Source organism: Sinocyclocheilus rhinocerous, unplaced genomic scaffold (assembly GCF_001515625.1).
Source record: "Sinocyclocheilus rhinocerous isolate Xijiao unplaced genomic scaffold, SAMN03320098_v1.1 scaffold1350, whole genome shotgun sequence".
Taxonomy (NCBI): Eukaryota; Metazoa; Chordata; class Actinopteri; order Cypriniformes; family Cyprinidae; genus Sinocyclocheilus; species Sinocyclocheilus rhinocerous.
Window position 1 is genome coordinate 415288 of NW_015652333.1, and position 23199 is coordinate 438486.

At 37.6% G+C, this 23199-nt stretch overlaps 1 protein-coding gene across 1 annotated transcript in view; it reads left to right on the top strand.

The window, feature by feature from the left end:
* The first annotated feature begins 7174 nt into the window (after window positions 1-7174).
* The window catches only part of LOC107714844 (XK-related protein 4-like), a 64902-nt gene continuing 48877 nt past the window's right edge, over window positions 7175-23199 (top strand). The window contains exon 1 of the mRNA XM_016520810.1: window positions 7175-8279. Coding sequence (XP_016376296.1) covers window positions 7600-8279 — 680 coding nt within the window. The 5' untranslated portion in view covers window positions 7175-7599. The remainder of the gene's footprint in view (window positions 8280-23199) is intronic.

Below are 23199 nucleotides of genomic sequence, written 5' to 3' on the forward strand. Positions count from 1 at the left end.
CGAGTTCACACTTATAATAAATAGAGTAAAGGTTATGCATATTTGGCATGCTGTCCGAGGGGAGGGTTCCGAGCTCGGAATTTGGCCCGAACCCAGAGTAAGTCTGCTGTGTATATATACCGCGTATCTTCTTAATTGAGTTGATGACTGAATCTGCTCCTCTCGTGTTAATTAGGTTAATTATCTGAATGTGCTCCTCCCGAACATTGTTGATAAAACATAATATAATGAAAGGGGTCAAGAATGTTCTCAATTGGAATGTCTGACAATGAGCTACAGATGTTGTACTGATGTGACTTCAATCTATTTTATGAATAAGTATATTATGGGCCACTTTTATGATACTTTAATGGTGCTTTTTTGTAGTTCTGAAGCTTGAAAGTCCTAATTCTCATTTACTTTTATTTTATGGACAGGATTCACCAGGATATTCTTCATATTTGTGGGTGGAAATTGAAATGATGAATATTTATTAGTATTTTTTTTTACTATATAAATCCTGCCTTTTATTTCTGCTCTTTTCTCCATTATCACTGTCCACTTCACCTTATCCCTAGTCCTCTGCTGCCTTCTATCCTCATACCATTTGCACTTGCACCTATAGGGTATATATGCACTTCTGGTAGCAGTATTTCAGTATTTGTACTGCATAATGATCAAGTTTAATCCAATCTAATTTAAAAGGCAAAAAAGTAAAATGTCCAAGGGTCATTTAGTTTTCCATAATTTCTATGCTGCATTTAGTTTAGTTCAATTTTTGTTTGGACAGAGGGAACATGGACAGAAAGCATCAGATCATTTTAGGGGGTGGATGCACTCAGTGCATGGGCGTCAGAAGAAAAAAAATGTGGGTGGGTCCTCCCCCAGAAAAATTTTACTGGAGCATGTTAGTGTTATAACAACATAGTGTAAGTGTAATTCAATGCTGCGACAAAGAGTACATGATGCCTTTAGAAGCAACAGGCGGACAAATGATGTACATTCACTTAAATACCAGCTTGTTTAGTGACAGTATGTGAGCACACAGCCAGACCTACCTGAGCAACAGATATGCTAAGATGCTTTGTTTACCTTGATGTGTCACGTGACTGAATCGGCAGCAGGTAGGAGTAGTGAAAAAAAATGTCATTTTATTAGAGAAGTCGCAGAGTTCTGGCGACAGGAGGGATACAGCTTACGGCAATTCTCATTCATTCCTATGGTATCTGTAAATGGTGATTGAGTGTCGCACAACTCTGATTCAAATTCAATGACATGAAGGCTGTAATGTGATTGGTTATCAAGGCACACGTTATACAAGTTGACCGTTACACTTTCTCCAATAGTAAGTAACACAGACCCTCTCATCCCCTAATAGTAAGACATTGTCTGTCTAGTATACCTAGTAAGACCTTGATTCAGGTGTGTTTAAGGAGTTTGGACACCCCTGATCTAAAGTGTGGCAGATTTAGCAAAGGTGCATTAAATTAATCAAAGGTGAGTGTAAAGAAATTTATAATGTTACAAAAGATATTTATTTCAAATAAATGCTGTTATTTTGAATTTTCAATTGATTGAAAAGAAATCCTGAAAACAAAATGCATCATACTTTCCACAAAAATATCAAGCAGCACAATCGTTTTCAACATTGATAATAATAAGAAATGTTTCTTGTGCAGCAAATCAGCATATTATTAGAATGATTTCTGAAGGATCATGTGGCACCGAAGACTGAGTAATGGCTGTTGAAATCTTAAAATATATTAAATTAAAATAAATTTTATATTGTAATAATATTTGGCAATAGGAATAATTTTTTTTTTTTAAGATTTATTTTTTGGCGTTTTTGCCTTTTATTGATAGGATAGTAGTGAGACAGGAAGCGAAGTGGGAGAGAATGGGAATGAAGAAATTTTATATTGTAATAATATTTGGCAATAGGAATATTTTTTTTTTTAAAGATTTATTTTTTGGCGTTTTTGCCTTTTATTGATAGGATAGTAGTGAGACAGAAAGCGAAGTGGGAGAGAATGGGAATGGGATCGGGAAAGGTCCACGAGCCAGGACTCGAACACGGGACGCCCGAAGCGCAATGGCGCTACATGTCGACGCGCTGCCCACGAGGCTATTATTTTTAATTGTAATAATAGTATTAATATTACTGTTTTACTCAATTTTGATCAAATAAATGAGCAGATAAATTGGTAAGAAATGATTGGTAAATAATCTCACCAACTCCAAACGTTTGAAAAGTAAGTGTATACAAATATATAATGGCAGACTTTATAGATGAACTATCCCTTTAAATAATTTTCATATTCTGAATATGGAGTCATTAATTCTATGATACTGGTACAGCTCCATGATTGGCCGTAGATGTGGTACTTCTTTTGTTCACAGTGGAGCTGTTTAACTCAGTTGTGTAAAGAGTGTCATGGCATGGCATATTTGGATGGCTGAACAAGCCCTAATGTGTCATCCTGTGCTTTACAGTGACTGGGGGTATTTGAACTCGCCTGTCTATGAAGCATGCAGAGGCCAGTGGCCCAGTTTCTGCTTGACAACTCACTGTATAAGAATCTCTTCCAGGGTCTGTCACAATGGGTTGCGGTCTCACTAGAAGCTCATGCACAAAACCTGAGAAATTATGGTGTGTTGCTGAGCAACTACAGGCTGTCATTCATGTCACAGTTGAAGCGTCTGCAGAACGTTGCCATATATGCAGCATTTATTCTGTGTGAAACACTATTGTGAATCTATAGGCTGCAGGTTAACCTGGAATAGTCACTGAAACTGCATTTTGCGCTTTCATGCTTGCCTACAAAAAATTATTCAATGCCTTTAACCCATTTAACCTTTCTATTTTTGCTGAATGGTGAATAACAATAAGATCCAAGTAATGTGATTTTCAGCAGAGCATCACATGCCACAGAGGACCACATGCAACAGCCTTTATGCTTCCACACGCAAACGTTTGAACAGTAAGTGTATACAAATATATAATGCCAGACTTTATAAATGAACTATCCCTTTAAATAATTTTCATATTCTGAATATGGAGTCATTAATTCTATGATACTGGTACAGCTCCATGATTGGCCGTAGATGTGGTACTTCTTTTGTTCACAGTGGAGCTGTTTAACTCAGTTGTGTAAAGAGTGTCATGGCATGGCATATTTGGATGGCTGAACAAGCCCTAATGTGTCATCCTGTGCTTTACTGTGACTGGGGGTATTTTAACTCATCTGTCCATGAAGCATCCAGAGGCCAGTGGCCCAGTTTCTGCTTGACAACTCACTGTATAAGAATCTCTTCCAGGGTCTGTCACAATGGGTTGCGGTCTCACTAGAAGCTCATGCACAAAACCTGAGAAATTATGGTGTGTTGCTGAGCAACTACAGGCTGTCATTCATGTCACAGTTGAAGCGTCTGCAGAACGTTGCCATATTTGATAGAAATGCAGCATTTATTCTGTGTGAAACACTATTGTGAATCTATAGGCTGCAGGTTAACCTGGAATAGTCACTGAAACTGCATTTTGCGCTTTCATGCTTGCCTACAAAAAATTATTCAATGCCTTTAACCCATTTAACCTTTCTATTTTTGCTGAATGGTGAATAACAATAAGATCCAAGTAATGTGATTTTCAGCAGAGCATCACATGCCACAGAGGACCACATGCAACAGCCTTTATGCTTCCACACGGCTTGTTGCAATGATCTCTCTTGTTTTTGTTGTACATGTCATGACCGAAAAGATCACGAACTAGAGGTTTATACATGCCATAATGGTTTTGTGTGTCTGTCAGAGCTCTGAAGGGGAGAGCGAGTGTGGATGGATGAAGTCTGTCTAATAATGCTGATGTATGGAAGCATTAATTTACCACAATAAATTCATATAGCTGAGCTTCTCTGGCATGATTTTCTAGTGCTGCGTAATGACAGCCTATGATGCTGGATAACGTTTGCTCTGAATGTCACACAGCTGACATTCAAAGAGGAATAAACGCTAAATGCACACCTTCTTAATAAAATAATCCTGTATTGAGACCTCCATTTTTATGGAGGATGCTCACTAGAATCTAAATGCACACATATTTAATTTATGGGCTGAAACATCAGTTTGGGATTGTGTGATGGCTGTCTGACTGTCTGATTGCTGATGTCATTAAGATTGAATCTTTAAATGGCTGGTGTGAGCGTATATGAAGGGGTGTGGAGCTGGGTACAGTCTTTTCACAAAGAGCCTGTTCAGATCAATAAGAGAAGACAGCTGTAATTATATTGAGGTAGCACAGGGAGGCCGGTCTCCACTGGGCAGCAAATGCTTCTTAATAGCTTACACAGGCAGCCTCTGATATTCATTCATTCAGAAAGAAGGACCAGCCTAAGCTTGAACCAGCAGCTCAAACCCACACCTGAGGTGTAGGTGATCGCTGTCTGGGTGTCAGTGGGGCCTGAAATGGACCTGCTAAAATATTGCCCACAAGTCACGACAGGCTGCTTACCCCTGCCATGTCTGATGATGACAGATGGCATCATTTCTGAAGCTTGTCCAGGTGCCATACAGGCAGAACTTGAGGTGTGGCTGAGCCATCGAAGAACCTGGCTGTATTTATATGCTGAACCCAGAGCTGGTGATAATTATATTCATATTCATAGCTCTCTTTCCCTCTCACTTTGTCTAGCCTCCTAATTAAGGTTTGACTCAGACTCACCCACCTGTATTGTGTCTGTATTGTAAAGTATGTACTATTTTTAGAGAAGTGTGACTGTGTGTATATACCATATATACAGTATATATATATATATATATATATATACACACACACACACATAATGGTAAACACTTTGGGAGTTTTGAAGTCATCATCTGATTGGTTGAATTGTACAGGAAAGGCACGCCTGGAAACAACGCTGTTGTGACGCCAAACCCCCTCATGGAAGAAGAAAGCCACCCTGTTTACAACTATGAAAATGATCAGAATCAAATAATCAAAAATAAAAGAATATTAAGTTCATAGACTCTTGACGACTGAAGACGACGTTCTGGAATGATTTATTGGTTGCACGCCGGTCTGTTATAGGGACATCGACTTTACATTTTCATGGCCCTAAACATGACACTGAACAAAACAAACTGTGATTGGCTGCTTTACATGTTAGTCAGATGTCCTCCAGGGAGGTCCTTGGCCAAGGAAAGCTATATGGAGTCCAGACCTTCTGCTTTCAGACTATCTTGAAAGTTATGGAATATGCTACACAACTTTTAAAATCTGAACAGATTTTAAAACACTAGACATCATACACTTGCTGACTTTGTAAATGGTTACAGAAAAAATGGGCATCATACACTAAACAACTGAGAATCACACACTACCAGACTTTCACATTGCTAAATAAAAACAAAATGTGTTTTATAATCGGCTCAAGATATCAAACTCTGATATACTCTGACTGGATGAAGTCCAAGTCTGAAGTTAAAAATAGTCTTAATAGTCGGTGTCTTTGCCCATCATACATTACGCGATTTTCTGTGGAATCTGTCTCTGAATTCTGCAACTAGGATTGACTTGATCAGACCGCAAATCGGGGACAAAAATCTGGACAAAAGTCGTGTAGTATTTCAGCCTTTAGTCAAAGTGCCTTAGAAAAATGCTCGCGAAGTCGCGTTTGCCTGGCGAGTAGCCATAGCAACTCTATGCCGGTCGTGCGCTAAAAGCCTACACACACACACACACATATTACTCTCTCTCTCTCTCTCTCTCTCTCTCTCTCTCTCTCTCTCTCTCTCTCTATATATATATATATACCTACTACTAGCTACACACACACACACACACAAAGAGCACATCATGGTATCTTAAAAGCTGCACCGTCCGTGCTGTAATTAATTATAGAGTATTCATCTCTGTTGCATCTCTCAAGCAAGTCTATTATTGAAGTCAATTCGCGACAGCCCACTTATGTTGACGGTTTGACGCCATCTGTTTCAATGCCCAATCCCAAGCAGCATGTGAAGTTTAAGTGAAGTAATGAGCTCATGGCTATCAAAGTGTTAGAGCTGCGTACGTCAGAGCCTTGCTGATTTATCTTTTATAACGTATTTTTGTGGGCGATGTGATGTGCCTCATTAATGCATATGATCCTTACCTGGCAGCAGCTGCTGGTGTAATGTGCTTATTTTCTCCCCGTTAGACTTGAATCAATACAATATCTTAACACCATTCAGTATGTGTGCGTGCGTGCGTGTGTGTGTGTGTGTGGTGTGTCTCATAGTGGCTGTTTTTCAAGGCGAGTGGACTCGCTTTATGTGTAACCGGCGAGCAGAGGGCGTGTCGACAAGACAGCGCCGCACTCAAGGGTGCCAATAAATCCAATAATGACGCCAGTTAGCCCACCCAGCACAATACGTCCGATGGCACTGGAGCGTCCTTAGTGATATATGGAGCTTCGACGCGATTTGTTGTTTATGGCAGACCTTCTGCATACAGTAGTGCACAATGAGCTACAATAATGAACTGAGAGTAGGAGCTTTCCGTGGTGCTGAACCATTAGCGTTTGGAAGATAACGTTTTTTATTAAAGCTTAATTTAGTTTATATTCGGGTGGGCAACTCCTGTTGAAAATATCAAACATGGAAGTGTTTTATTCTCTTCAGTTGATGTAAAATTGCCCATTGTTGTTGTTTAGATTTAAATGCGTCAAAACAACCTAGGCAATATTCATGTCTTTTTGCAGGCGTTGTATGTTACAAACGCAGGATACATACCAGACACGACCGATCACGCGCCGCGCCGCAACGGCTTCAGTCTGTCTTCAGTGGAGAAGCTGCACGTCGTCTTAGAACGTTCACTAACACAGACCAATCAGCTGTGAGCTCGATGACATCAGTAACAGTAAAATGGATGGATAACTATACGGATAACTGTAACGGAAATCAATTGGTAGGCCTATACAAAATGTACTTATTATATAATTAATTATTAATATTGTTAGCATTAACTGCATATATAGGCAGTTATATATATATATATATATATATGTATGTATATGTGATTAGTTGATCCAACTGTCAATTAAAATGTAACTAATAAAACTGACACAGACATGATATTTGTAAATTATTATTATTATTATTATTATTTTCAGTCTGGGCAGAATAAAGTGACCATAACAGACACAACAGACGCTTCCTATATAGGGTTTACTTTTGACGCGCCGCTCGCGTCCAGTGGACAGTGTTCAGTTCAGGGTGGAATTCAAAACTGCACGTTTACAAATGCCATAGCAACCGAGCGGTCAGCTCTTTAATGCAGTAGACATTATTTTTATGCACGAATGTGAAGTTAGCAGAAGGCTGTGCTGCAATAGCTGGATATTGAACACCATGATGTGCGCCTGAAGAAGAGTTGCAAAGCAATGATGTCATAGTTTTAAGTAGGAGCCATGGGAGAGCATACGGTTCGTACCCGCTACCGAAAGGAAGTGTTGCTTTGTTATGAGCAGGCGGCGCTGTAGCTGGCGGAAGAGAAGGTCGCCCAGCCCAGTGTCTCTTCGCCTGGAATAGAGAAGCCGAGGAGAAAATACGCGAAAACGGTGAGAAGACAAAGCTGCTACAATGGCCGCGAAATCCGACGGGGTGCTAAAGATGAAGAAGAGCGATGTAGCATTTACGCCTTTGCAGAATTCGGATCACTCGGGTTCGGTTCAAGGGCTCGCTCCGGGATCGCAGCCGGATTCTGGAACCGGAGAGGCGGACTTCGTCAACGGGGAGCCGCGGTGCTGTGGCTCAAATTCGACATGTCTCCGCCTCGGCAGTGAGCAGCAGAAATACACGCTCTGGGACTTTCTGTGGATCCTCGCCGCAGTGACGGTGTATTTCGCGGATGTGGGCACTGATGTTTGGCTTTCGGTCGACTATTACCTCCGCCGCGACTACTGGTGGTTCGGGCTTACGCTCTTTTTTGTGGTGCTCGGCTCGTTCTCCGTGCAGGTCTTCAGTTTCCGTTGGTTCGTCCATGATTTCAGCACCGAGGAGAGCTCCGGCGGCAGCGCGGCGAACTGCTCCCACATGGACGGGAAGCTGCTCAGCTGCTCCGCTTCGCACGGAGACGTAGGAGCCCACCCGTCTACGCCTCAAAGACAGGCGTCCACAGCGAGCAAGAGCAACACCACAAGCAACAGCAGCAACAGCGCTACTGCAGCCCGGACTAGTAAGACACGCTCAGCGTCCTGTTCCCTCTGTATCTGGCTGTTGCAGTCCGTCATTCACATCTTACAGCTGGGACAAATCTGGAGGTGAGCTTGAGCAGCGCTTTATTTTCAATGGCACTTGTGATTTGAAGAGTCGAGGTCGGGTATTTATTGCTTGTCCTCTTTAAAATGCAGCACCTATTTTGTTTAGAGCAGCGTGCTTGAATGACACATTCTAAGCGTGTTCTTGAGTTTGGAATGGTTGACACGTTAAGGCCTACACACACATTGTGTGGGCTGGAGAGCTAATTTATCTTCCTGTTTTTACTGTAAAGCTCATAATCATGGAGTATCTGGTATAAAATTGCTTCTTATCTGTCTTGTAGCAGATGCTGGTAGTAGGCACTTGTGGTGTTGTATTTGTAGATGACCTGACTTGTTACACAATTAAAAATATTTCTGGATTGAATGAAGCTCGAATGACTAAAGAGTTAGTGAGAATAGTAGATGTTCATTGACTCGTTCCGTTTAAATCCATTATTAATGTAATCGAGAATAAACCTCATAGAGAACTAAAGACTATTAGTGGGCGATTGATCGTCTTGTATGAAAAGTAGTTGCAAATATTTCCCTGGTGGCATCTTACAGTGCATGAGGTTATTGGCTCACCCATGGAGTTGTATTCTCTTTGCAGGCCAATACATTCATTTGCCCATGGTTGTACTCAAAGCTTACATCCGTGACAGAGCTAATGAACGGGATTGTGGAAACCTATTCGGTTTCACAGCGTCAGCCCATCAGGGTCTTCAGAAGCCTGAATGAGTTCTGATCAGCATGTTCAATAGAGTGATATTCCATTTACTCTAAGTCTTTGACCCTGAGGATTGTGTTTGCATGCTGTCCAAACAGTAAAGGATGTGGAATTGATATATTGGAAGCAGGCCATCAAAGCTGTGTCTGATAACAGTGATTGCATAGACGAGGTACATCGTAATCAGCCTTAAAGACCCCATTATGAAATCACATGATGCTGTCGTTACTTATAGATGTGGCATTTTCAAATGCTGTTGTACATCTGCTTTGGTTTTGGGCTCCCATATCTGTGCCCAGTCAGCTCTGAGTTTGAAGAATGTTGTTAGGCGAGAGTTGCTAATTGAATAAAAGCCAGTAGTGGGAAAAATGAATGGAATGACTTAATAGCCCACTTCACAAAACTATAGGCCACAACCTCACCAATGCAGCCCAAATCCTGCAAAGTGCTCTGAACGCTTGAGCACTTCACCTGGGTATTTTCGTAAAAAACATCAGTATTGTTTTGCTTCCTGTGAAGTGGCTGATTTGGAGGATCGTTTCCTTACATTTTTCTATTTTTTCCTTTTATTTCTTTCATTTTTTTTTTTTTTTTTGGTGTCATCCTGGTGGTGTCACATGGTGTATGGTGACAGGAATGAAGCTGACACAGTTGTGCAGTTGTGTGCTCTCAGAGGGGGAGGATTGTTGAGACATGCTCTGCACGTGGCACTGTGCAAAAGGTTCACCAGTCTGGGGACATCTCACAAAGCAAAGCAATTTAAAAATAGCATGCTTTGCTAGTTAAGTTCTTGATATTCATCAAAGGACATATGTCAGGCTGAGTGCTAGAACTGGAGTTTGATTGTGCAAGGTGAAGGTCCAGGTGTATCTGTCATATATTGATGTATTCCCATTCCCATATTAATGTAAAGAGAAAATCCTAACAGTGGGAATGAGCCTTTTGTGTGTTGCATAAAAGTTTTTTTTTTTTTTTTTACCAGTGCTTATATATGACCTTTAATTCAAAGGAATATACTTGCATGCATAAATAGATTTCAGGTCGACATAATAGCAAGTTTTTGTTGCATTGTTGCTGAATCATGCCATCCTGTACTGATCTGCTCTGTAGCTCTGTTTTTCTCTTCATCGTGGTGCTGAGAAATCGAATACTGTATGTGTGATCGTATATTGTGAGTATCCACATCAGTAAAGTACTGTTACCTGACCATGCAGAGAAATCTGTGCATGTAGTTATAGCTCTTAAAAATAAAGATTCTTTAACATCCATGGAAACTTTCCATCGCACAAAAGGTTTTTATAGTGGAAAAAAAACATTTTTAGTCTTAAAAGCTTTATTTTTATAATATTACTATACCAAACCATGTTCTACTGGAAATACTACTGGTACCACTACTCTCAGTGTTCAGAATAATTTGGCTCCAATAGTGGAAAAGCTTGTTTAGACAAAGTCGGACTATTTGAATAATTATTACTTGTAAAGGGCTTGGATGTACAAAATGAACAAGTTCAAGTAAATGAAGCTGGTGTTCTAAAATAAAAGCCACACTATCATACCACATATCAGTGATCACACTAACTGGTTTACTGTCGCTTAAAATAGACTACATGCAAAATATTTTCATCTTTGAACAGCAGTTGTCAACTCTGATACTTGGCCTGCATTAAAGACTATGTGTAGGTAATGTGCTTTCATTTGCTTTTACTCAGCCTTTTCTTTTTACTAAGCCATATACTCAGCCCTTTTTTGTGGGTGGGGTGGGGTTACTTAAGTGCATCATCCATGTATTTAAAATGCATTTTCAGTGTGAAATCACATTTTCAGTGTGATCACACTGCTCGCACTATTTAAGCTAAAAATGGCATAGAATAGTGCATAAGTAGGCACATTGGGAATTTTGGATGCATCTTAAAGTCCCCATGAAATCAAAATTAAAGTTTTTTGGGTGTTAGTATCAATATGTTAGTCTTAAGGTTATCTATAAGGCAGTGTGCTCCAAAACAGTGACAAAATTCGCATTTAAAATATATTTTTTTTGACGTCACATCGTACTCCATGAAATCGGTCACTTGCAGTGTTGCCAATTTGGGGATTTTGTCGCCAAATTTAGCTACTTTCTCATTGTAGCTGCAACTTTTTTGTATTTTTAGCGACAAGGAGTTATTTTAGCTATATTTAAATAAAACTAGCGATTTTTTGGCGATTTTTTCTTTTTTACTTGGCCACACCCTGCCGTAGGCCCGTGACCGCTCACGTTTGCTCTCAATCATGCCAATTGTAGTAATAGAGTGTGTTGACTGAAATAAGTTTTTTATGAATAAAGTTTTTGTTTTTGGAGAATCATAATATCTCTTATCTGTTGTATTTGAGCAGGACAGGGATGCACTTTGGTGACAAAAAAACGAATAAACGAATGCTATTGGCTATTTTAAAAAGGGGCGGGGCTGCTTGATATGTCCCGCCCTGTCTTCCTGTTTCAGTTAAAATGACGTCAACACATAGAGTAACGCTGCGTGTTTCTAAGCATTTCAGGGGACCTTTAAGAAAACAATTAAGAATTGATAATCAGCAGTTGTGTTTTTTTCAATAATGCTTTTCAATGACAACGCAGTTGGATCTGTGAAGCAATGTATAGGGCGCATGTCCTGATCTGATTTGAAAATTTTCCTGTCTTTCCAAAGCAATCTCATGGTAATTCTTGGCTACTTTATGTTTTGCTGAATTGGTGGCCAGTTCATATGAATTCATATGTTCTCATTCATACTTTTTTCTATGATCTGTTTACACCCCAGTGAAGGTTAGGGACGGAGCTTCATGGTTAGTTTTTTCTTTTCTTTTTTCTAAAAGTAATACGTTTTCATGTAATTCACATTGTACAAATTTATACGAAATCGGCAACTAGCAAAATAGTTAAATTTTCCTGTGAGATCAGGTTGATATTTCTGTAGTGTCCTTTAAAATGGAAGGTAAAAGGCCAGAAATAATTAGACTAAACAGACTAGATTTTTCAGTTTTACATCTTCATAGAAATTTGGATGCATTTATGACACCAGGAAAATGCAATACAGTGTTTTACTGATTAAATTCTGAGTATTTGGATCCTTTTGCTGTCAGGCTTATTATGGAATTCTTATCTCCTGACTTTTAACAGTTTAAGACCACTGACTGACTGTATATCTACACAATGCATATCTACACAGAAACCACTCTCTTGCATGTCATATTTCCATCATATGTCTTACAAGCTAATTATTTTTAATTGCAGGTAATAAATTAATCCCCTTATAATTTTGAAAGTGATTCTATATCTGTGTTTCTGCATGTGGAGTCTTGCTGATTGCGACCTACACGATCGCACTGCAAATGAGCGTGCACCACACCACTGAGTGCATGCCACTTGTTGTTGATTACATGCTGTGTATATGTATGCATATAGGTCTTAATAAAGTATGAAGCACTTATATTCACACAGTAGGGGTTTACTTGGCGCTGGGGTTGTAAACCATGCCTGTACTTAATGCCCCATGCTTCTCCCCTCCATGATGACCATATATTTGTGTGGTCAGGAATGCCTGCAGGTAACATAAAAAATATTTTAAATGATTGTATTATTGGAGTATGTTTTACTAGGGGTGTGCAATAATGACAAAAATGATATTTGAGAAGGGAAAATATACTTTAAATCTAAACCTAAAATCACAAGTAGGTGGTGGTGGCAAATCACTACATGAGTGAGCCGTTGAGTCATTCATTCAACCGATTCATTCAAGTGGCTGATTGATTCAGAAACAGGATGCAAAACATCCTGGTATGTTTGGAACTTTTTTCGTTGACGAAATAGAGCAATAACAGGAACTTGAAAACTAAAATGTAAGTCACTTAATATTAACTTGTTTATTGAACTGTTTATCAAATCATTATCACATTTGCAATCATGCTGATATTTGGAGAAAAATGTCACTCTTCGTGTGATATTAACTATATCAGATTATATAAATATAAAAGACAAAATATAAATATATATTAAATATAAAATGTCCTACAAGGGCATAATTGTCGCCCATAATTCCCGGTGGCCTGGCGGCTGATTTGGCCCGCTGCCCCGTTTTTTAAAGTTTTTTTTAGTTATTATTATTATTATTATTATTATTAATATTTTATATTTATGCCTTCTCAATGTACCAAAGTGATCATTTCCGATTTTTACATTCGCTAATAAATCGATAATAAATCATAAATCGGTTAGTCTTGACTGGCAGTGCTGCACTATACGAATCAGCTCACGTTTGTTCCGCGCTTCCATCAAACGGTTCTGAACAGAACCGATGCACGGGACTCGATGAAAGAGAGAAAGCGGCCAGAAGAAGCAGTGAAATGTAGCAACATCACTGACCTGTTCAGGGCTTCAAGTGCAGGTCAGTTTCATCTGTAAATACGCTAGATAGTTTTGTCTTTATTAACGTAGTTGAGTATTAAACTGCTAGTATCTGTTAGGCTATCAGTAGCACACCATTATTATCATCATTCAGAATGCTGTGCTAAAGGACATCAATATCGATTGTAAAGTTACATTAAAAAATTTAGCAGAGACAGATATTCACATGGATTTATTGTACAGGGAGGGAGGGAGCTAGAGCAGACAGCAACAAAACAGATTAGATTTTTTCCAGGTTTCTTTGATGAATAGAAAGTTCAGAAGAACAGCATTTATCTGAAATATAAATCTTTTGTAACATTATAAATGTCTTTATCATCACTTTTGATCAATTTAAAGCATCCTTGCTAAATAAAAGTAATAATTTCTATAATCCCCACTTCCCCCTAAAAAAATTATGCTGACTCCAAGCTTTTTGTATAGTCCGTGGGTAATGTTACAAAAGCTTTTTATTTCAGATAAATGCTGAACTTTGGATCTTTCTATTCATCAAAGAATCCTGATGAATGTTTTAAATATTGATGATAATAATAATAATAACAACAAATATGTTTCTTGAACAGCAACTGAGCATATTAGAATGATGACTGAAGGTAATGATGCTGAAAATTCAACTTTTTGATCACAGGAATAAATTACATTTTAAATATATAATCCAATCGAAAGCAGTTATTTTAAATAGTAAAAATATTTCACAATATTACTGCTCTTGCTGTGCTTTGTATCAAATAAATGCAGACTTGGTGAGCAAAAGAGACGTCTTTAAAAAAACATTAAAAAATCTTACTGTTCAAAAACTTTGGACGTGACAGGTAATAAATAAAAAGGGGGGGGACAGAGATATTGGGGAAAAATGACTAAGGATTTAGACATTTTTTTATGTGATGGCCATACAAATAATAGGGTTGTCTGGTTTCAGAAATTGTTGTGGATGTATAGGCTATATACAGGAAATAAGGGGCCAAAATTGCACCTTTTGGGGTACAACAGCTTGTCACTTGGAACAGGACCCTTAAAAGGACATATTTGTTCCTTTTTTACCCCAAATAGGTAGGCCTACAAATTAGTACCTTAAGGGTACGAATTACTACTCTTAAGGTAAGGTACTTCTCTTATATGTCTTATATGTTTCTACGGTGTCAAGTTGTTGTACCCCAAAAGGTAAAATTTTGACCCCTTTTTTCTGTGTTTTCTGTGTGAGTGTGAGATTTCCCGTCCTGAAATTGCGTCCCAGTCCGGCCCTGTTTGTCGCCTTATCTTGAATTTTGAGGGAATTCTAAATGTATATATACTAAATCACGCAGTGAAAGCGTGAATTCTTAATGTGCTCGCGCAGTGGTCTAACTTACATCACAGTGTATGTGTGCACTCTCTGGGGTGTTTGGTTTTTGCAGTATACTCGATAATGTTAAATCACATATCGTTCAAACAACAATTACGATATTATCGTAGACGATATATATCGCACACCCCTACGTTTTACAAGAAAATTATATTTCAGTCTTTCTACTTTAAAATGTGATGTTTAATTCAAAGTATTACTTGCTGTTCCTTTGAAATGATTTGTGAAATTTACTAGCAATCAAAATGTCAGTTATATCAATATATTACTTGCTATTTTTTTTTTTTATTCTTTATCGCAATATGGCTGTGGTGGTATAATTAAATAAATATATGCACTATTGGTTTCAGAGTGAAGCGCAACATATACACATGTGCAGTTCACGGCAGTGTTTCAGCCATGCTTCATTCTGAAACCGGCACCATAAATATTAGTAAATTTGACATTAAATATTTAGTACGTATTTAGTAAATATTTAGTCGATGTTTAGTGGAATTTTACAGTAAAATATTTCTTATTTTGTCAGTTTTTTTCTAATATCATGCAGCCCTAGTGTAGACATTTCACTTCCTTGCAGTTACTCAGCTAACATATTATGGATTTTGATATTGATTTAATACAGAAACATTAACAGTGTTTGACTTTATTGTCCTTTAATCGATTATGGTCCAAGATGAAAGTGAACAAAGATAGATAATAACCGTATTATGAAGCCGTAAAACAGAGTCCTTATTACTGCTATAAAGAGGCTCCTTTTCAAGCAACAGCTCTCCAGTGATCTCAACCTGAATTACCATATTAAGTTAAACATGGAGATTTATGCGAATGAGTGTGATTTTATGTATAGTAATGCAAACAAATGGTACAGCTGAGCCAGGCCATTGCTATTTAACTCCATCCATGTCACCCATGCTCCCACCCACACTGTCTGCCACATCTCATTGAGAGAAGGCAACGTGTAGACTCTAATTTAAAAGCAAAGTGGCAAGTATCGGCAATAAGGAACGTGTGAAGTGCGTTTTCTGAAAGATGTCAACACACCAGTCAGGCGATAATATTTTATATTTATGCCTTCTCAATGTACCAAAGTGATCATTTCCGATTTTTACATTCGCTAATAAATCGATAATAAATCATAAATCGGTTAGTCTTGACTGGCAGTGCTGCACTATACGAATCAGCTCACGTTTGTTCCGCGCTTCCATCAAACGGTTCTGAACAGAACCGATGCACGGGACTCGATGAAAGAGAGAAAGCGGCCAGAAGAAGCAGTGAAATGTAGCAACATCACTGACCTGTTCAGGGCTTCAAGTGCAAGGCAGTTTCATCTGTAAATTCTCTAGAGAGTTTTGTCTTTATTAACGTAGATGAGTATTAAACTGCTAATATCCATTCACATGGATTTATTGTACAGGGAGGGAGAGAGCTAGAGCAAACAACAACACAAAAATAATATGAGTCACGTAATTCAATAGTGTGTTAATTATTAGAATTGTTCAACAAATATATTGTTCTAATTTTGACATTTAGGCACTTTAGAAAATGTGTTTTAATACACTACCAGTCAAAAGGTTTTGATCAGTAAGATTTAAGCATCCTTGCTAAATAAAAGTAATAATTTCTATAATCCCCACTTCCCCCTAAAAAAATTATGCTGACTCCAAGCTTTTTGTATAGTCCGTGGGTAATGTTACAAAAGCTTTTTATTTCAGATAAATGCTGAACTTTGGATCTTTCTATTCATCAAAGAATCCTGATGAATGTTTTAAATATTGATGATAATAATAATAATAACAACAAATATGTTTCTTGAACAGCAACTGAGCATATTAGAATGATGACTGAAGGTAATGATGCTGAAAATTCAACTTTTTGATCACAGGAATAAATTACATTTTAAATATATAATCCAATCGAAAGCAGTTATTTTAAATAGTAAAAATATTTCACAATATTACTGCTCTTGCTGTGCTTTGTATCAAATAAATGCAGACTTGGTGAGCAAAAGAGACGTCTTTAAAAAAACATTAAAAAATCTTACTGTTCAAAAACTTTGGACTGGTAGTGTATATTTGTATGAAATACAGGTTTATTAAATCTAGGGTATTTAAGTCATTTTAAGATAAATAACCAAATTTTCAACAAATATGTTGTACTAATTTAGACATTTAGGCACTTTAGAAATTGTGTTTTAATACACTACCAGTCCAAAGTTTTTGAACAGTAAGATTTTTAATGTTTAATCTAGGGTATTTAAGTCATTTTAAGATAAATAACATAACAAGGTGGACACAGTTCTGTTCATAACAGTAGACCTGCTGGTGAAGAAGTGACAGGTAATAAATAAAAAGGGGGGGGACAGAGATATTGGGGAAAAATGACTAAGGATTTAGACATTTTTTTATGTGATGGCCATACAAATAATAGGGTTGTCTGGTTTCGTACGAATTACTACTCTTAAGGTAAGGTACTTCTCTTATATGTACGGTGTACTTCTACGGTGTCAAGTTGTTGTACCCCAAAAGGTAAAATTTTGACCCCTTTTTTCTGTGTGGCCTGGATGAGTGTGAGATTTCCCGTCCTGAAATTGCGTCCCAGTCCGGCCCTGTTTGTCGCCTTATCTTGAATTTTGAGGGAATTCTAAATGTATATATACTAAATCACGCAGTGAAAGCGTGAATTCTTAATGTGCTCGCGCAGTGGTCTAACTTACATCACAGTGTATGTGTGCACTCTCTGGGGTGTTTGGTTTTTGCAGTATACTCGATAATGTTAAATCACATATCGTTCAAACAACAATTACGATATTATCGTAGACGATATATATCGCACACCCCTACGTTTTACAAGAAAATTATATTTCAGTCTTTCTACTTTAAAATGTGATGTTTAATTCAAAGTATTACTTGCTGTTCCTTTGAAATGATTTGTGAAATTTACTAGCAATCAAAATGTCAGTTATATCAATATATTACTTGCTATTTTTTTTTTTTATTCTTTATCGCAATATGGCTGTGGTGGTATAATTAAATAAATATATGCACTATTGGTTTCAGAGTGAAGCGCAACATATACACATGTGCAGTTCACGGCAGTGTTTCAGCCATGCTTCATTCTGAAACCGGCACCATAAATATTAGTAAATTTGACATTAAATATTTAGTACGTATTTAGTAAATATTTAGTCGATGTTTAGTGGAATTTTACAGTAAAATATTTCTTATTTTGTCAGTTTTTTTCTAATATCATGCAGCCCTAGTGTAGACATTTCACTTCCTTGCAGTTACTCAGCTAACATATTATGGATTTTGATATTGATTTAATACAGAAACATTAACAGTGTTTGACTTTATTGTCCTTTAATCGATTATGGTCCAAGATGAAAGTGAACAAAGATAGATAATAACCGTATTATGAAGCCGTAAAACAGAGTCCTTATTACTGCTATAAAGAGGCTCCTTTTCAAGCAACAGCTCTCCAGTGATCTCAACCTGAATTACCATATTAAGTTAAACATGGAGATTTATGCGAATGAGTGTGATTTTATGTATAGTAATGCAAACAAATGGTACAGCTGAGCCAGGCCATTGCTATTTAACTCCATCCATGTCACCCATGCTCCCACCCACACTGTCTGCCACATCTCATTGAGAGAAGGCAACGTGTAGACTCTAATTTAAAAGCAAAGTGGCAAGTATCGGCAATAAGGAACGTGTGAAGTGCGTTTTCTGAAAGATGTCAACACACCAGTCAGGCGAGCATTAATAATCAGATGTTTTTTATCACATCGCACTTGTCATGAATTACATTCCAAGCAACAGTAAATCAAAACTGAGTCGATTATAACTACCTAAATGACTGAATAAAATACACAGAAAAACACAATATTGCAATAACACTTTTGTCAAAACAAAAAAATTAATAAAAATTAGTTTGCAGTAATGGGAACAAAACAGCAAAAATATTAATCTGTATTGAGTAAACCGAGCTTGAGAAGATAAAAGATTATTATCACTCTTTTAGTATCACAAAATAAAAAGGATATGACTGGAATGACTTTAACAGCCTAGCATGGCTGTATCAAAGTTAAAGCCTCCTTAAGAGCAAAGATTACTCCAGGGTGTCTTGAAGCAGCTCTCACATGAGAGGTAAGAGAGATCAGATCTGTGTATAGTTGCTTAAAGGGGTCATATGATGCGATTTCAATTTTTCCTTTCTCTTTGGAGTCTGAGCTATGAACTTTTAGTGAGAATCAAATTTTCATTAAACTATATTACACATTGGGCCATCTAACAATGCAAACATTTAACAAAGCTCAATTTGGGTGCAATTAACATGAGTTCCACAGAGAAATGGGATAATTGACTTTGTGAGTGGGTCATTTCATTCCAGCAGTAGTAGAAATAATGAACAGCTGTCTTTCACAGGTTTGCAGTTGGTGGCCAGATTTTAAAGTTTCAGAGGAGTGTGTGGAGACGTTATCCAGCAGATAGGCTGGTTGCAGAAGCCTTTTTACTGTGGTTAGAGGGCTGCACGGGCTTTAAACTGAATCGTAAGAATTTAGTAGTTTGAGTGAGGTCTCAACCTAACATATATCATGACATATATGAAGTATATACTTTAAAAATGTAAATTTACCTGAAGAATACCTGAACTTATCAGTGGTCACCAATTACCATACATTTTCAAAAAAATCTCTCAGATATTTTGTAACCGACTAGTCGACTAGGCTAACAAATCCCACATATACCTGTACATATACATGTACAGACTGTATATGCGATCCATTTAGCCTCCTTAATACATTAATCAAACAGTCAAATTCCATACTGATTGCTGCTGCAAATAGGTAATTTAAATGCAATGTGCTTGCCTCGCATTCTGATTATTGTACATTAAACTTAAGTGTTCACTTCACTTAAAGGGGTCATATGATGCTTTTTTAAAGATCATTATTTGGTGTATTTGGTGTAACAGAATATGCTGACATGCTTTAATGTTCAAAAAACACATTATTTTTCAAATACTGTACATTATTGTAGGTCCTCTATGCCCCGCCTCTCTCAAACGCTTCGTTTTCTACAAAGCCCCCTCCCTTCAGGGATCTTATCTATGGACAATCAGCTTGTCACACTCCAAAGAGAAAGGAAAACTTGAAATCGCATCATATGACCCCTTTAATCAATGTCTGTCAATATAGACATATTTATTAAAATCAACTGAATCAATAGGCAGTGCAGGAGCAGTAAGTTCAACTCAATGGTCTATTATAAACAGAATTCCTCAAATTAGAGTTAGCTTTTAAACATGGTCTTTGTAAAAATATAAAGCAAAACATGCATGTGAAAAAATAATGTAAATCCAGTGTCAACTAGCATTAGCAGTATTGTTAAGTTGACAAGTTGACTTGTCTTGCACATCCCTAAAACACACACACACACACACACACTAAATTAAATATTTCTGAAAGAAGTCTCTTATGTTCAAATGCTTCTTTTTTTCTTTGATCAAGTAACAGTAATATTGGGTAATATTATTACAGTTTTGTTTAGTTTTTTTTCATTTTAATATATTATAATATGTAATATATTTAAGATATGTTAAAATGTAATGTATTCCTAAAAGCTACATTTTCAGTAGCCATTACTTCAGTCTTCAGTGTCACATGGTCCTTCAGAAAAATAATTCTAATAAGATTTAATGCTCATGAAACATTATTATTATTATTAATGATGAAAACAGTTGTGCTGCTTAATATTTTTGTGTAAATCATAATGCTTCCCCCCCCCTAAATACTTTGATCAATAGAAAGTTTAAAAGAACAGCATTTATTTGAAATGTAAGTCTAATTGTCTTTGTTAAAAAATCCCTAGCATAAATGGTCTTGATGGCGCTTCTGTGCAAGCCGTTGGCTGTTATGTCTCCTGTCACTATTGATAAATATTGATGAAATGCTACAGTTGTCGGTTGAGACATTTTAAAGTACTTTGTAGACTCCTTTTGATTTTATTCCTTTGTAGGGCGGTAAAGAAAGAATCCGTGTCATCTCTCAAGATACATTCTTGCTTTTAATAATCTGAGAAGTGACGACTACGTTGGAGGGCCCAAATGCTCGGGCTGATGCAAGTAAGGCACAGCATCTCTCAGGGTAGATAAAATAACTGGTTTCTAATTTCTGGATCATAAATCTGGTCTGTATTTCCCCCAAATGCATCTGCTTGGAGCGCTGAGCATGACAGGTCCCACCTGCAGCCATTGTTTGAGTGTATAGTGTGCCGTGTGCTAGTGCTGATGACCTGTTTTCTCTGAGCTGGGTGCTCAGGAGACATCAGGAAGCATCTCACCAGACGCAGCCCTGCAGTCCACCCTCGACTGGCATGTCCTCTCGCACACCCACACCCACACAGTCATAATTAATGTTGGAAAATGCAATTATGAATGTGAGCATGGCTCATTTAACAAACAAACAAGTTCAAAATGATGCCATCTGTAATGTATATTTATGTAGAACAGGACCAGAGTCGATGCATTAGTGAACTGATGCTCTGCAAAAGCCTTCCTCACCTTTCTCCTATCTCTGAGAAATGGTCCGTAACTGGTGATTAAGGGTGTCTACATGTTAATGATATGTATTTTATACTTGCCAAACCCTCAGAATAAGCTCTGACTGAGTTAATCATCCTGTTCCTCGGAAAGATGGTTTATTGACATTTTTAATGGGGGAAGGTTGTATCATTTTCTGTAGATGGATATGAAGTCTGATATTGCATATCTCTGCCAATATCCCCCTTTTGTTTTCTTTAGGTGTGTTGTGTGGTCCAGAATAGATGATAATTGGTCCTCATTATGTGCCTGCAATTTAAACCATCTCTACATGCTGACAGGCTTTTATGCCCTCAGTTGTGCTTTAATGCTTATTGACTTGTGTTTAATATTGTATTGAATACAATGGTCTGCCCTTATTATGTATGTGGGTGGTAAAGAATTACTGCTGATTGCTAGAGTTTAAAACAAACCATTTTTAATAAGTTGTGAAATTGTTACAGATTCAGATATAGAGATGGCAGAATGGCTGTCTGGAGCTGTACTTTTATGAAGGAGGTACAGTAGATGACCTCTGTTGAACCTTGGCTTATAATAATTAAAAAAAAAAAACAGTTTGGGGCTCAACACCAGGATGTGAACAGCCTTTGCTTCGCTCTAAGGTGAAAGTAAGTGAGAAGGTGGAAATGGAGCCCCCTTCAGCAGACAAAGTCAATAAAGAAGCGCTCAGTGCCCTTCCCTTCAGATCCTCTGGGATTGGACTTCAGGATGGGTTTCTCTGAGAAATGTGCTCGTGGACGGTGATCAGATGAAGATCAAGATGCTGATGCCAAAGTTAAATCTTACTTAATTAATAATCTGTTCCTTATCGCCACATTTTTGTCAGGTCATCTGTTGATTTAGCAAAAAGAAGAGAAGAACCATAAACCGTGCTCTCCTGCGGCCCAAGTGGATGTTGTTTAGATGCTCTCCGGGTGCATGTTTGCATTGAAATGCTCTGTTTTGTTTGGCTGAAAGCTGGTGACAAGGGAACGAGACTTTTAATGCTACAAATACAAGCAAGGCTTGGCACGGGTTGCCCACCTTAGATGAATATTTAACATTGCGTGCTGTGAGAGACCTCTTGCCACTTCTTGCATTATTTACCACATTCCGGCTTGTCTGTAATGCTCATGCGGTGCATGGCGTTCTCCCTCACTACCACTGTTTAAAGTGACCGAAAAACACCAGCACCAAACCACATGGCTTAATCCGAACATGTACAGAATGTAACAAAGTGTATATCTTCTTAGCCAGCTTACAGTTTAACTCCATTTCATTTCCACTATGAGTAGATCTTAGAGCAGCAGCTTTAAATGTAAGTCATGAGATTAATTTATAAAAGGCTAATCCATGTCTCTATATCTTTTTAAAATCTCATTTGTTTTCTAGACTGTACTGGAGTTGGGATGGAGAGCTTTTCAGATGTTTCTTCTAAGAAAAATATCTTGTGTATGTCAAGACACTTTAGAGTTTCTGAAGAGATTGCAAAAATGAGTCTACGATTTGCCAAGCTGCCAAAGTCTTCAATCAAAAGTCAGGAATTTCTGTATGGACAAAATTCTCAATTTTAAAGCCAAATTATCTGAACATGCTACACAGTACAGGCGTTAATGATTTTGTAGCTATTATCTTATTGTGTCCATTGTTTCCAATTGTATCCATTGTATCCAAATATCTGAGACAAAGCTAATAGTGAAAGCATAACTGGGGATTCTGTTATGTCTTATTAGCTATGAAAGAGCGACTTATGAGCAACAGCGTTTTTCTTCTCTGCATGTACACTACCGTTCAAAAGTTTGGAGCTAGAATATATTATATATATATATATATATATATATATATATATATTAGG